We start from the raw sequence: 14,681 nt of genomic DNA on the forward strand, positions 1-14,681 counted from the left end.
TGTTAGAATTATCAACACATATTGGATCATATTTCAGGCTATTGATTTTTATAAAGAAACCATGCATATTATATTCAGTTATTTCAATAAAGAAACAGTAATTATTGATCCTATTACAAAATTGATACAAATCTTTCCAAGTAAATCAATTAATTCTTGAATCCATGTCTTAGAATCAAGTTTTCATCCTTCTTAGTACTTTCAATCTGAGCTCTTTTTTAAGATTTAGCATTGCAACCACCACATCCAAGTAAATCAATTAATTCTTGAATCCATGTCTTAGAATCAAGTTTTCATCCTTCTTAGTACTTTCAATCTGAGCTCTTTTTTAAGATTTAGCATTGCAACCACCACACTGGTTGCCAGCTGATTGTTTCTGACAGAAAATCCTCATCGAAACAATGAATTAGAATGAGATAAGTAAAAAAACTCAATGGTATTGCAATGTTATTTCCATGATGATTTTAAACCTTTTGGATTCCATAAAATAGAGACAATGTTAAAAACTTAATAATTATCTAAGAACACAGAGTAGGTGTTTTAAATATTGTACTGAAAGAAAGAACAGGATGAATACAATTATATGTGGGGTGTAATTTACTTTCCTCACAATTCACAATAACCATCACATTCATACACTAAATAAATACAAACACAGACAATATTTAAAATAATAAGCACTAAATTTGTCATTTTAACTTCTATTAACATTGCCAAAATCAATTAAGTAGGTACGATTTACAAAAATATTGACATCAACCATTGCTTTTCTTTTAATTGTCAGTCAGTCAGTCAAATAAAAGATCTCTTTTTCATTTTGGTTGCAATAACACTTTATAAATAGATCTAATTCAAACTCATTTTCTATTTTAAGTAAATCACATATTCATGTCACAATTTATACCTTAAAAAAATGAAACAATGAAGGTCTCCAAACACTAAAACTAATCCTACTTGAAGCAAGCAAAAAATAGTAAATGTAAGGGTTTAAAAACAGTTCACAATAGCTAAATTACAATATCAGAATGGAAAAAATTAAAACAATGCTACAGAACGGGAAGAAACCAAATTCCGAGACAAAGGCTCAAAACATCTTCAAACATTGTCATTGAATATATACAATCTTACAAAATACATTAAGAATCAAGCATTGCACTAGTACATAAAGAATTCTTTGAATTGATCAATTTAATTCTAGTAGCACATCCATTTAAATCTATTTAATCTAATTATCAATTCCTTATTTCTTTTTATTTAAAAGTTAAACTTTTGAAATGAACAGACAATAGAATTAAAAGAAAAATCAATTCATTATATTTTGCAAAATAATTAAATAAAATTACAACCAAGTTCTACTAATCACAGTATGCTATGATCACAATCAAAATACCAGTATATTTCTTCAATTCATCTCCAGCCAACTAACAATACTATCAACTTGTCTATTTCACACCACTCTTACAAATGCTTAATCATTTTCAATTGATGCATACATGTACATCATTCTTAAGCAAAATTTGAAATCTTAACCAGTTTTATAAATCATTATAATTTCATACGAGAACAATCCCAATTTAAACTTACCATTATCAATCATAGAGTCATTGAACTATTTTATTTACCAATTGATAGAAGCTTATCTTTTCTGAAATCAACAAAGAACGATATGCACCTAAGTAGACTATTGCCATTTCCAGGACATTCTGAGAATTTTATATCCTGGAAGTGATAATGGCCTAATTTGGCCCAACATGTCAAGAGCAGGACTACTGGTTATCAGAGATTAATTCTGAAAAAAATGCCTGAAATTGAGCTCTGTCAGCTGGTACAGAAATTATTAAGATGACTTAAATCCTTTCAGATCTGCATCAGTCTTGTTTGATACAGCCTTTAATAAAGGAATTATTTCCAATAGGTTTTCTAAAATGTTTGTTTATTGGGAACACTGATAGCATCAATTTGCACCTTTCAAATTATCAATCAGACTTCTGTGGTTCTTGCAATTCCATTAAAACTAAGTTTTTGATGAGGTCACTAATTGCAACATATGTTTTATCAAATGACGCTCTTCTCGATTATTGTCAATATTGTTTAGACCTTGTTTAATGTTATTGGTCAAAAATCTCTTGTCATTTACATCATTGAAATCAGACTTACTGCAGTCTTCAGAAAACATTACAACTATGTAGGCTAAATAATAAATAATATGGTATGTGGATTAATCAACTGGACTATTTCTATGATAAAATCATAACATTATGGCCATGCTGAGATTGATAAGCATTATTAAAGATAATAAACAGAATTATAGACTTAAATAAATTTGCTAAAAATTTGCACCAAACATTAAAAAAAATTATTTTGTTCAGGATTTCCTCTTTTTAATTACAATTTGGCAGTCAGATTGTTGTTGAACCTCATACTGGTTGTTTACAATACAAGCAAATGTTCTTTTAGAGGAAGGAGCTGGTGCCAACTCCCGAAATCTTTGTTTAAATGACTCTCCTTTCTTTGATCCCTCTGCCAATTGTTGACTAGAAGTGGTACATGTATCTTGTGAGTTGACAGTTGTAGGAAGATTTTCTTTTAATGTGGTGGACATGGAGTTAGAATTAGAAAGTCTTTTAGTTAGCTGTGGATACTTTTCCTCATTTACTGCCGCATTATGTGCGTTTTCTACAGCTTTTTGTAATGTCTGTTTAAATTTCGCACGCACATATTGTAATTTTTGTTTTGACGGCAGTAACTCTGGTGAAGTACAGTTTTCAATCTCTGTTATTGGCTCACTCTTGACTGTCGGAGCAGCTTGCTGAATTCCTTTGGTTTTTTGATATGTCTGGTGTGATTTGGGCCCACTTACATGACATGATTTAGATGGCTTGGCATAATTATGTGAGAGTAAAGATTGATCTAAAATACAACTCTGTTTTGGGGTTTCCTGAAATCCTGATGTACTTATCAAATTCAAATTTGGATCAGACAAGCCAGTAAGAGTTATGTGCTCATTTTTATTTATTGTATTACAAGGGCTATTAAAGTCACTAAGGCCAGAACTTCCAACTCCTAGTATGTTTTTGCGTGAACTTAAGGATTTAGGTGGGCTGAAAAACAGTTTCATTGGGCTCCTAGAATATTTTCCTGGACTATTTTTGGTGTCATATAAACGAACTGGACTGAGTCCTGATTTTAACGGACTGGTTAGGAGTTCACTAAAAAGGTTTATATCTTCACTAGAAAAATCTTCTGCTGGATCAATTCCAAATAAATTGGCTTCAAAATTCTCAATAAATTTTTTATCCCAATCATCATCAAAAACAGTAGATTGGTATAGTTTTGGAGCTGGACTTTGTTGGTACCCTGGTATGGTGGGCACCATGTATTTATCATTCTGTAAAGTCTGAAAGCCACGAAATGCCCTTCCTCCACTTTGACCTGGTGTACTTTGAGAGTTAGCAGGAGATAGATAACCACTGTCAAACGATGTCTCACTCTCAGTGCATTGTGAATTAGGAGTAGAATGGATACCATATTGCTGAGGAGCTAAAACATCATTCGGTACGAAATAACTTTCAGATGGATCTTGAAACATTGTGTTTGGTCCAACCTTTCCTCTGAAAGTAAAAGAACCAACATTTAATGGATGTTATACATTATGCAAATTCTTTGAAGAGCAAAGCAATAACCCATCTTCACATTTCATGTCTGGTATATAAGACAGCTTGCGAGGCAAGGTAACATACGCCCACTGGCAGCTGTCAGAAATGATAAAACAGTCTTTAGTGACTAAAGTACGAATTTTCTCATATTGAAGAAAATTTTATTAGTTTGAATTCAATTACATACATATATGCCAGTTATTTATGCTGAGTAATTCCACAAAATTTTTAAAGATAGCTTGCCACGCAAGTTGATATACGCCCACTGATAGCTTTGTTTGAAATTGAATATTTCATAACAAGTTCCGTTAAAATCCTTCAAGAATTGTGCCTTCTAGAGTGTTTACGAGCTAAAAATTGAAAACGTTTTCAATGACAAGGGCAATAATTCATGCTAAATATTTTTCGATTTCGCTGATTTTCAATAGGGTTTATCCTTGGGTGATTGCGAACACACAAACTAAGTTTCGTTAAAATCCGTCAAGAATTGTGCCCTGTAGAGTGTTTACGAGCAATTGTGGACAGACGGACGGACGGACATGGGTTACGACAATATACGCCCCCCATTTCATGTGGGCGTATAAAAATCAATATCAATAACCCAAATACAACAATCAATTAAATCACACAGCTCTAATCGAGGGCAAAAAACAACTTTTGACGCATGTTTACAAAGTCAAGGGCAATAACTCAAAAAACCTTCATCAAAAATATCTCAAAGATAGAACTTGTCCGAGATCTTATCAATTCCAATGATCACACCAAGTTTCATCAAAATTGGTTGAAAACTGTAGCTTCTATTGTGCTCACAAACAAGTTTTGACGCGTTTTTCATAAGTCAAGGGCAATAACTCAAAAACCGTTCATCGAAAATGCGTCAAGTTAGAACTTGTCCAAGATCATATCAATTCCAATGATCACACCAAGTTTCCTCAAAATCGGGTGAAAACTGTAGCTTCTATTGTGCTCACAAACAAATTTTGAAGCTTTATACAAAGTCAAGGGCAATAACCCAGAAAGCGTTCATCGAAAATGCCTCAAGTTAGAACTTGTCTGAAATCTTATTAATTATAATGATCATAACAAGTTTGATCGAAATTGGTTGAAAACTCTAGCTTCTATAGTGCTCACGAACACATTTTGACACGTTTTTACAAAGTTAAGGGCAGTAACTCAAAAACCGTTCATCGAAAATGCGTCAAGTTAGAACTTGTCCAAGATCTTAGATCTTATCAATTTCAATGATCACACCAAGTTTCATCAGAATCGGTTGAAAACTGTAGCTTCTATTGTGCTCATGAACAAATTTTGACGCGTTTTAACAAAGTCAAGGGCAATAACTCAAAAACCATTCATCAAAAATGCATCAAGTTAGAACTTGTCCGGGATTTTATCAATTCCAATAATCACACCAAGTTTCATCAGATTCAGTTGAAAACTGTAGCTTTTATTGTGCTCATGAACAAATTTTGACGCGTTTTAACAAAATCAAGGGCAATAACTCAAAAACTGTTTATCGAAAATGCATCAAGTAAGAGCTTGTCCGAGATCTTATCAATTCCAATAATCACACCAAGTTTCATCAGAATCTGTTGAAAACTGTAGCTTCTATTGCGCTCATGACAAATTTTGACACGTTTTAACAAAATATAGGGCAATAACTCAAAAACCGTTTATCGAAAATGCATCAAGTTAGAACTTGTCCGAGATCTTATCAATTCCAATAATCACACCAAGTTTCATCAGAATCGGTTGAAAACTGTAGTTTCAATCCTGCTCACGAACTATTTTAACAAATTTTGACGCACTTTAACAAAGTCAAGGGCAATAACTAAGAAATCTCAGTAATTGACAATTTTTAGTCTACTGGTTGTGGTTTTATTTGAAAATGAAACAAATACCACTGGCAAGCCCAAGGCCATACAGATCATATATCATATAGAGAAATTATTTTTCTTAAATTCTTAAAATACCGGTAGAGGAAGTCTGGCATCCCTGATTTTCACAACAATCAATAGGCCTTAGCTAATGAATAGTTTGTTGACTGTCAATACTCGTCCTTTGTTAATTTGGGCCATATATATATATTACACTGCCATAGATCATGACGTCACTATCACTGCCATTCTCATACACACGACTACTGTCACAGCAGTGACAAGCACTTCGTTACAGCTGAAATAGTGTGTACATAACCATTTTCATAATTTGTCATCATGCCAGGGTACTTACCAACAATTATTTGGTAAAGAAAATCCAAATTAGGTGCTAATTTTGTTTACAAAACATGAATATTATGCCATTGAAACTTCTGCAAAATTCCAGTTTTTAGAGCTTGGCGCCATATCTCTCACCGGAAATAGGCTAGTGATTGGTTAAGATGGAAATTATGCGAACCAATGAAAATTAACAAAAACATTCTTCTCCGACTCTAGCATGTCGTCTATTTTTAGATTTAACAAGAAGGTATGTGTTATATTTGGTTATTTATTTATTGACAATCTCCAATGTTTTGTTTTCGTTTAGGCTACTACTATATGATGCATATATTCCGGCAGTAAAATTTGTGAGTTTTAAAATATCAAATGTGGCAACATGACCTCCTGGTGCACCTCGAATTCCCTGCAATTGCACGAAGTGAGTATCGAAGAAATACTTCTCAGCCGTCATGGTCGAAGCTAGGCCAGCAAATTTGATACCACGCTATGATCATGGCTGTCGAGTGATAGCACTCAGTTTCTGCCGCCTCAGACGTGATATACTCTCGAGGAATGTTGTCAGTTGCATAAAATTGTCCATGTAATTTGCTCTTTTATTCGGTAAAATGGCTTCTTAATTTATTCGCATATAATTTTATGCATTTATTGTGGTAAAAATTGGTCAAATGATAAATCTAGACGATGTAATATTTCTGCTGGCTTTTCAATCGATCGCTAAATAAATAATCAATATAACAAAATTTATATCTAGAGCTGAAATCAGTGAGATATTTTGAATTATAAAAATGTGAAATCAGATAACGGGACTTTGTGATCCGGTTGATCTTACTGGTTGAATGATTTTGACAGCTATGGCTTTATTAGTTAGTCAGACAGCACGTGCTGTGTATATAGTGTACAATGTAGGTCACTTCATTTGTTGATACAAGTATCCCCCGAAATCTCCTTTATGTTTTCTATTCTATTGGAAGTCTGGGTTTTATATTGATATGCCTAATTTAGGGCTTGACAATGCTGGCATTGATTTCATTGATACAGACATTGTTTAATAGTTCAATTGACTGCTGGAATTTGCTGAGGCCACTTTATTGATTAAAATTAGGTCATTGCTGTGAAGATACTCCATTCATTTAATCTCTTCATTCATTCTTTTATGAATATATTAATAACAGATGGTTAAACTATTTATAAGATATTTGTAATTATTGAGAATGTAAAAGGTTGTACTAGTTATAGTATTGAAAATTATCTAGGTCATGACAGGGCAATATATATTGTAACTAAATACTACATTGTTTCAAATTGTAGTAGATATCATAAAATGCTCCTTTGAATCAAACTTTGTTCCATATTGCTTTATCATGTGGGTTTATAAAAAAAAATTGAGGAACAATATTAAAATACACAATTAACCATAATTTTGTTTAATATCCAATTAATATTCTGTTATACATCATTTTTAATAAAGGACAATAATTGTATGAAATTCATTTAATATCCAATGTATATTTGTGATACATACATGTATCTTTAAAAAGCACACTTATGTAATGTAAAATGTACCTAATAACCAATCCTTATATTTATTTATAATAATCAACATTTCCATTAAAATTGACTTCATAACCAATTCTTGTGAGACATTTTTAATAACATCATGTACTCAATTATGTAATTTACACTTACTTTTAATAACCTTCACTACTGTAATATGCATTTCTTTAAATAATCCACACTACTGTATATACATCTTTTAATAATTCACACTACCATAATATAAACTTCATTTAATAACCCACTGTACTGTAATATAAACTTCATTTAATAAAACAATATGCTGTAATATAAACCTCTTTTGATAACTTAGCTGTAATAAATGTCTTTTAATAACTAAACTCTGCTGTAATATACACTTCATTTAATAACCCACTCTACTGTAATATAAACCTCATTTAATAAAACAATATGCTGTAATATAAACTTATTTTAATAACTTAGCTGTAATAAATGTCTTTTAATAACTTAACTCTGCTGTAATATAAATTTCATTTAATAACTTAACTCTGCTTTAATATAAACTTCATTTGATAACCAACTCGACTGTAATATTCCATTCATTTATTAACCCACACCTCTGTAATATACACTTCATTTGATAACTTAACTCTGTTGTAATATACACTTCATTTGATACTTAACTCTGCCGTAAAATAAATTTAATTTTATAACTTAACTCTGCTTTGATATGCACTTCATTTAATAACCAACTCGACTGTAATATTCCATTCATTTATTAACCCAAACCTCTGTAATATACACTTCATTTGATAACTTACTGAATGAAAGAAACCACTGTGCTGTAATATAAACTTTATTTGATAACCATTCTACTGTAATATACACTTCATTTAATGACCCACACTACTGCAATATAAACTTGTTTTAATTACTCCTGTGCTGTAATATAAACTTCATTGAATAACTTAACTCTGTTGTAATATACACTTCATTTGATAACCCACTGTGCTGTAATATAAACTTCATTTGATAACTTAACTTGTAATATAATTAATATACCTTTCATTTATTAACCCACACTACTGAAATATAACTTATATTTAATAACTCACTGTATGTAATAAACCACTGTGCTGTAATATAAACTTCAGTGGCACAATTTTTATAATTAACAAGGAAAGCTAAAATGAAATTAAGTTGTTATCTGTAGAGTGAAAATAAGCTTGATGCAAATAATCTAGTGACAGATCTGTAACAAAAGTCACTACAACTACTAGGTCATTTAAAATTTTAAAAACCAAAACTCTTATATTGGTTACAGATATTTTATATATATGATATATAGGGAAAGTGAAAGTTTTTTTTTATCACACAACTGTCAATAAACACATACCGTATATTCTGTGACCTTCAAAGAATACCATGTTATTTTGTTTACATGGTGCATGAATACATGACCTAATTTGCATAGTCATTAACCTGTGCTACAATTTCATATCATTTTTATGAACCTGTCTTATGAACATAGAAACACAAGTGTTGTGTGATAAATGTTATTATTTCATGTTTTTGCTTGTTTCTTTCAGAGTGATAGACTATTATCTAGTTACGATGTAAAATCAGACTTGTTTTCAAAGAATTATTATCGGTAATTATATTTCTGTTAAAATTTCATTTTTCGATGGTTTAAAGCATTTCTTTTTTGAATGTTACTGGCTACAGTTCTCAACCAATTTGGTAGAATTTGAATTGACAAGAATTCAAAGAATGGTTTTCGTGTTTATAGAAAAGGCATAGGACATCTAAATCAAATTCACAAATGACATATTAGGATGAATCTTGGTATGCATGAGTGTATTGATGAGATCTGAGATATCAAAATTTTAGGTGATCAGTTTTATAGTTTTACTTGTTGAAAAATAAAACTTTCTCCATTTCAGATGACCAGAAATGGCTAGTTACTTTGTTTCATGGATAGTACAACCAAATGGCTAAAATGGTTGCTATGCTCATGACCTCCCCCTATTAAAGATGAAAACGGCAGACATGAAAAATGATGAAGGAGAGCAGACTGAAAAGAAAGAAAGTGAAATTGCAAGTACTGTTTGTCAATCAGCTGCAGAATTGAAAGATGGTGAAAAGTCTGTCAATCCTCCAGAAGTTGTGGATGATTTACAGAATATATTAAAAGAGGAAGGAATCAAAGTTACTGGTAATTGTATTGAAAGTAAATCAACTGATGTGGTTGAAAATCATATTGAAAGCTCAGACATCAATATTGGTAATAAATTGGTAGAAGCTGAACCAGAAATCAGAAAACCTCCTAAAAAACGCAGAAATGAAGTCATTAACCTGACATCAAAATCAGATGTTAGTGAGCCTGTTGTCCGGCTTGAAAATTGTATGAACTCTTTGATTGTGCCAGTTAAGGAAGAAAAGGTGCCTTGTCCAGAAACTTCCACTCCAATCACTATTGAGCCTTTAAAGTCAAAACGAACACCAAAGAAACGAAAGTTCCATGATGATGATTTTATGATCACACCAAAACCAAAGCCAAAGCCACGTAAAAAGTCCCCTGCAAGGCAAAATGTAGATGACACTAGCTGTAAAGAAGTAGTTCAAGTTGTAAACCCATTAGAAACATTGGCTAAGGTGGCTGAAGAAATGGCTGCGCTTGAAGGAATTGTAGACAATGATGACAGTCCAAACTTGTGCAAAGTGAATGGAAAACCAGATGATGAAAGTGTTCAAGAGACTCCAATTTGTGGTGATATTGGTAAAAAGAAGAAGCGTATTAAAAAGAAAAAGGAACCTTCAACTGAAAATGATCCAAAGATTGAAAAAGACAATGTTATTTTTGATGATAAAATAAATGAAAATGAGGAGGTACCAGTATCCAATGATATTGAAGCAGTAAGCGCTGCTAAAAAAGTGAAGTCAGGAAAAGCTAAAAAGTCCAAGAAAGCTGTTGAGATCGTATCAGTTCCAGCCATTGTAGAAATCCAAGAACCTGATCCAGTAGAAGATGAAATTCCTCATCCTTTATCCTCCTTAAAGACTAAATCCATAAAATCTAAATCCAAGAAAAAGAAATCAACCGAAGTTGCCAAGGAAATAGTGAACAACGGTCAAGAAGAGACCAAGGAGCAAGTTAGCTGTACAGTGAAGCAGAAATCATCCCCTAAATCAAAAAACAAGAAGCGAAAGAGTGATGAGGGTAATATTGAACAAAATAAAGAAGAAAATGGAAATGCTGGTAAAGATATTGAAGATGAACAAGTTGAGAGGGAACTAAGTGACACTAAATTGGAAACTGTGACAGAGGATGAACCAAAACCTAAGAAAAAGAAAAAAATGAAAAAGATCACACCAGAAATCAGTGATACCGTTGTAAGCAATGAAATGAATGGTGAAGTCTTATCAGAAGTAATAGATGTGAAAGAAGATGATTGCAAGTCAGTGGAAAAAAAATTAAAAGTGAAAAAATCAAAACTTCCCATAGTTTCTGGAGATGTTTTAGAAAAACAGATGGAAGAAACATTTGATTTTGTAATTAATCATTTGGTGATTGAAAATGGTGTAAGTGAAAGTCATAGTGATGAGGACATTGAACCAGCTGATAAAACAGATAAATGGACTGCTGAAAAAAATAAGACTGCTGAAAATGAAACTGTTGAGGAAAATGTTGAGACAAAATCAGATTCTTCTAAGAATAATCATGTAGACCCTAACACTAAAACTAGTGAACAAGGTGATTCCAAGAAAGTGAAAAAAACACTGCCTGTTCTAGATTGTCCTGTTTGTGAAGCAAAAGTGAAAGGTAAATCATCGTTGAGTAGACATTTGCGAAATATGCATCAGCAAACATTACCAGGAAATATTCATAAATGTGAGAAATGTGACTATAACACTGACAAAAAGCCATTACTAGCTAAACACATGCTTACTCATGATGTATTTATGTGTTCAAGGTGTATATTTCAAGGTGAAACTAAGGAGTTGCTAACTGATCATTTATGGGAAGCACATGAGATCAAACAAAAAACTGTTAAAATGAAAATGTGTAAAAAGTGTTCACGATATATTAAATGCGAAGACATGTCTCTTGAAGAACATATTGAAAAGTGTGAAGGGAAAGTTCCCTTAAAGTGCTCTGAATGTAGCAAGGAATTTACTTATGAATCTTCTTTAAAGGAACATATTAGAACTCATTTTCCTGATCAGCCCAAAAAATATAGTTGCGATAAATGTTCATATACTACAAACTATCGTAACAATTTAGTCAAACATGGTATGAACAAACATGTGGAACGTGAACGTGATAAAGTCTGTAATGAGTGTGGAAAAGCATTCTTTTCAGATGAAAAACTGAATGCTCACATTAAAATTCACACAAGTGAACGAAATTATCCGTGCAGTATCTGTGAAAAACGTTTTAAAACTCCCTCTCAGTTAAAAAACCATGAGGCAACTCACAGTAAAGATAAACCATTTAAATGTGAAAAAGAAGGGTGTGTGAAAGAATTTCGAACTGCTAGATTATTACGAATTCATGTTAAAGATGTTCATACTCTAGCAGGAAGTGGAGAAAGACGACATTGTACAGTTGAAGGCTGCAAGTTTTCATTTGTTAAAATGTGTCATTTTAAACGACACTATATAACACATACAGGCAAGTATTCTTAATAGTCTATAGATTTGAGTAATTTCCCTTTAATCTTGAAATTTTGAAATGAATTGAATTATTTTAACTTATATTAACCACAAAAGGCAGTATAAAAATGGATATTAATGATTAACATGAATGTAAACATCAGAGATTATTTGGCACTACAAAGCTATGTATTACTAGATGAGTTATACAATACAAAATGTTCATGAATTTCATGCCTGTGCTCATATTTACAAAACAAACTGTAAATATTATTATGTGCATGCATGTTGATAAATTGTGTAGCATTGATTGATATGTTATTGTTTGGGATATCCAAGTGTCTTGCCATAAAGCTATATTTATTTTGATAAATGCTATGCCCAGCTGAAGTTCTCAACTGTAAAAAAAAGGTATTTTGATGATAGTTTCATTTTAATCTTGCCAAACAGTAATGAGGGTTTTATTTACTATTTTCAGGTGAAAGAAAATATCATTGTCCATATGAAGGCTGTGGTAAATCATTTAGACATGCAGATAATTTAAGAGTTCATAAAAGGCAGCATACAAATGAGAAACCTGTGCAATGTGATAAGTGTAGTTTTAGATGTCGTCAGAAAAGCTCATTATACTATCATATAAAACGTTATCATCCTCCAGAAGACAGTAGTTCTGGCTCTACTAATAATAAAAGTGCTAAGTTAACAAACTCAAAGTCTGAAAAACCAGTCAGTGATGGTGCTGATTTCAAGAGTGACTTGAAGGATGTGGTCTCCTCACAAACTGATGAAAAAATTGATCAAAATATAAGATCTGATGAACAATGCTCTAATAATGCAACAACTAAACCTGCTGTTGAAGATCTTTATGAATTCAAATCAGATGGAGATTCAGCAGATGAAAAACCTGCCATTTTTAGGAGAGAAAATTTCAAAGATAAAGATCTTATAAGCAGTCTACCTCTACCAAAGGTTCCCATTGATCTCCCCATGGAATCTGAAACAAATGCTAGTGCAGTTAAATCTAAGAAAACTGTAGCTAAGAAAAATGGAAAGAAATCTCCAAAATCACCTAAAGCTAAACTTAATGAGGATGAACAAAATACAACACCAGTCAAGAAAGTTGCCAAGAAGAGACCTGCTGGTAAAAATACAAAGTCAAAGAAAGCTGTAGCTAAGCAGAGTGAAGAAAAGTCTGACAGTGAAACTGAAACTGAAACGGCAAAACCACCTCCAGTCAAGTCCCTAAAAAATTCCATACTGAAGAAAAAACCTATAAAGAAATCATCATCTAAGAAAACCCCACCATCAACAAGAAACTTGAGAAAACGCAAGCCTTCTGTGACCAAAATTACAAAAAAGAAAACTACCAATGTGAAAGGTGGCAGAAAGAAAGGTGGTACTAAAAAAGGTGGAAAGAAAAAAGAAATTGTTAAATCAGATTCAGAAACAGAACATGAAGACAATACTGAGGAAATAGAAGAAGATAAACACATTAATGGGGAGGCAGATGACTCTAATAAACAAACTGAGAACAACTTATCTCCAGAAAGTCCAACTATTAATTATAGTGATGCCAACAGCCAGGGAGAATCTTATGACCAACCATCAAACCAAGGCCTTGATGATACAATGTCTCAAGAAGATATTTTACAGCATTCAAAGAAAATACCAGCAGAGGCAGAAGATGACAATGCAATGACTGGTATGCCTGAGGAGGATAATCATAGTGCAAGATCAGCTTCACCATTTGATGATATGAGTGATGATCTTTCTTTAACCCCACCTAGAGCACCTGCTCCGCCACCTCCTCCAGAGGAAGATGATGATGAACTTGGACCACCACCTCAGATAATGGAACACTTGAATCAAGAGGCACAAGACCCTGGTATTATGATAGACCAAAATATGTCCCTTTCTCTTCCACAGACTCCATCTATGCCCGAGGCTATGGCAAGAGAAAGTTTTGAAAATTACCCTGGTAATGTTGAGACATCACCTGTCTTATCTGCACCAGGATCTGTAGCAGGACCAGGTTCAGTACAAGGACCAGGATCTGTCCAGGGGCCAGGATCAGTACAACCTCCAGGTTCTGTACATGGACCAGGCTCTGTTCATGGTCCAGGTTCAGTACATGGCCCTGGGTCTGTTCATGGGCCAGGCTCTGTTCATGGACCTGGCTCTGTGCAACCTCCTGGATCAGTTCATGGTCCCAACTCGGTACCAGGTGCAATATTAAGTCCAGATTCAGTGCCACCACAACCACCACCACAGTTTATGCCTGGAGAAACAGAATCAGAAAAAGATCTTATAGGTCAATATTTAGATGATTTGAATGCACATCCAAATGATTCAAGGTCATCAGTTCCAGAAGAGTCATCAAGGCTACAAAGATTGGAAGAATTAGCTGAAAAGCCACATGATTTTAGCAGATATTCTCAAAGACCACCTTCAACATCTTTAGTATTACCACCTGGAATACAACCAGGAGTGGTTGATATGTCACATAGGAGAATGGAAATATTAGCATCAGATCGTCAGCATGAATTTGTGAGAGACACTGCTTCTGCTCTGCCACGAATATCTGACTCTTCATATGACAGTTTTTCTATTAATTCATTACATAGTTCATCGCGGG

The 14,681-nt window shown here is 33.0% G+C and overlaps 3 protein-coding genes across 3 annotated transcripts; 2 read left to right on the top strand and 1 right to left on the bottom strand.

Moving 5' to 3' along the window:
- Positions 1-2,365: 2,365 nt before the first annotated feature.
- Positions 2,366-3,589, bottom strand: LOTGIDRAFT_164546 (hypothetical protein; the record flags this gene model as incomplete). Its single annotated transcript, XM_009061086.1, has 1 exon — positions 2,366-3,589. The coding sequence occupies one exon, from the start codon at positions 3,587-3,589 to the stop codon at positions 2,366-2,368; it is 1,224 nt and encodes a 407-aa protein (XP_009059334.1).
- Positions 3,590-11,245: 7,656 nt separating this feature from the next.
- Positions 11,246-12,703, top strand: LOTGIDRAFT_124377 (hypothetical protein; the record flags this gene model as incomplete). The annotated part of the gene is made up of 3 exons (XM_009061087.1): positions 11,246-11,347; positions 11,519-12,069; positions 12,532-12,703. Coding segments are annotated over 3 exons (825 nt in total), but the record flags the coding sequence as incomplete, so codon positions are not given.
- A 1,290-nt stretch (positions 12,704-13,993) lies between these two features.
- Positions 13,994-14,266, top strand: LOTGIDRAFT_124207 (hypothetical protein; the record flags this gene model as incomplete). The annotated part of the gene is made up of 1 exon (XM_009061088.1): positions 13,994-14,266. A coding segment is annotated over one exon (273 nt), but the record flags the coding sequence as incomplete, so codon positions are not given.
- Positions 14,267-14,681: the final 415 nt, after the last annotated feature.

This window comes from Lottia gigantea, assembly GCF_000327385.1.
Source record: "Lottia gigantea unplaced genomic scaffold LOTGIsca_46, whole genome shotgun sequence".
NCBI lineage: Eukaryota > Metazoa > Mollusca > Gastropoda > Lottiidae > Lottia > Lottia gigantea.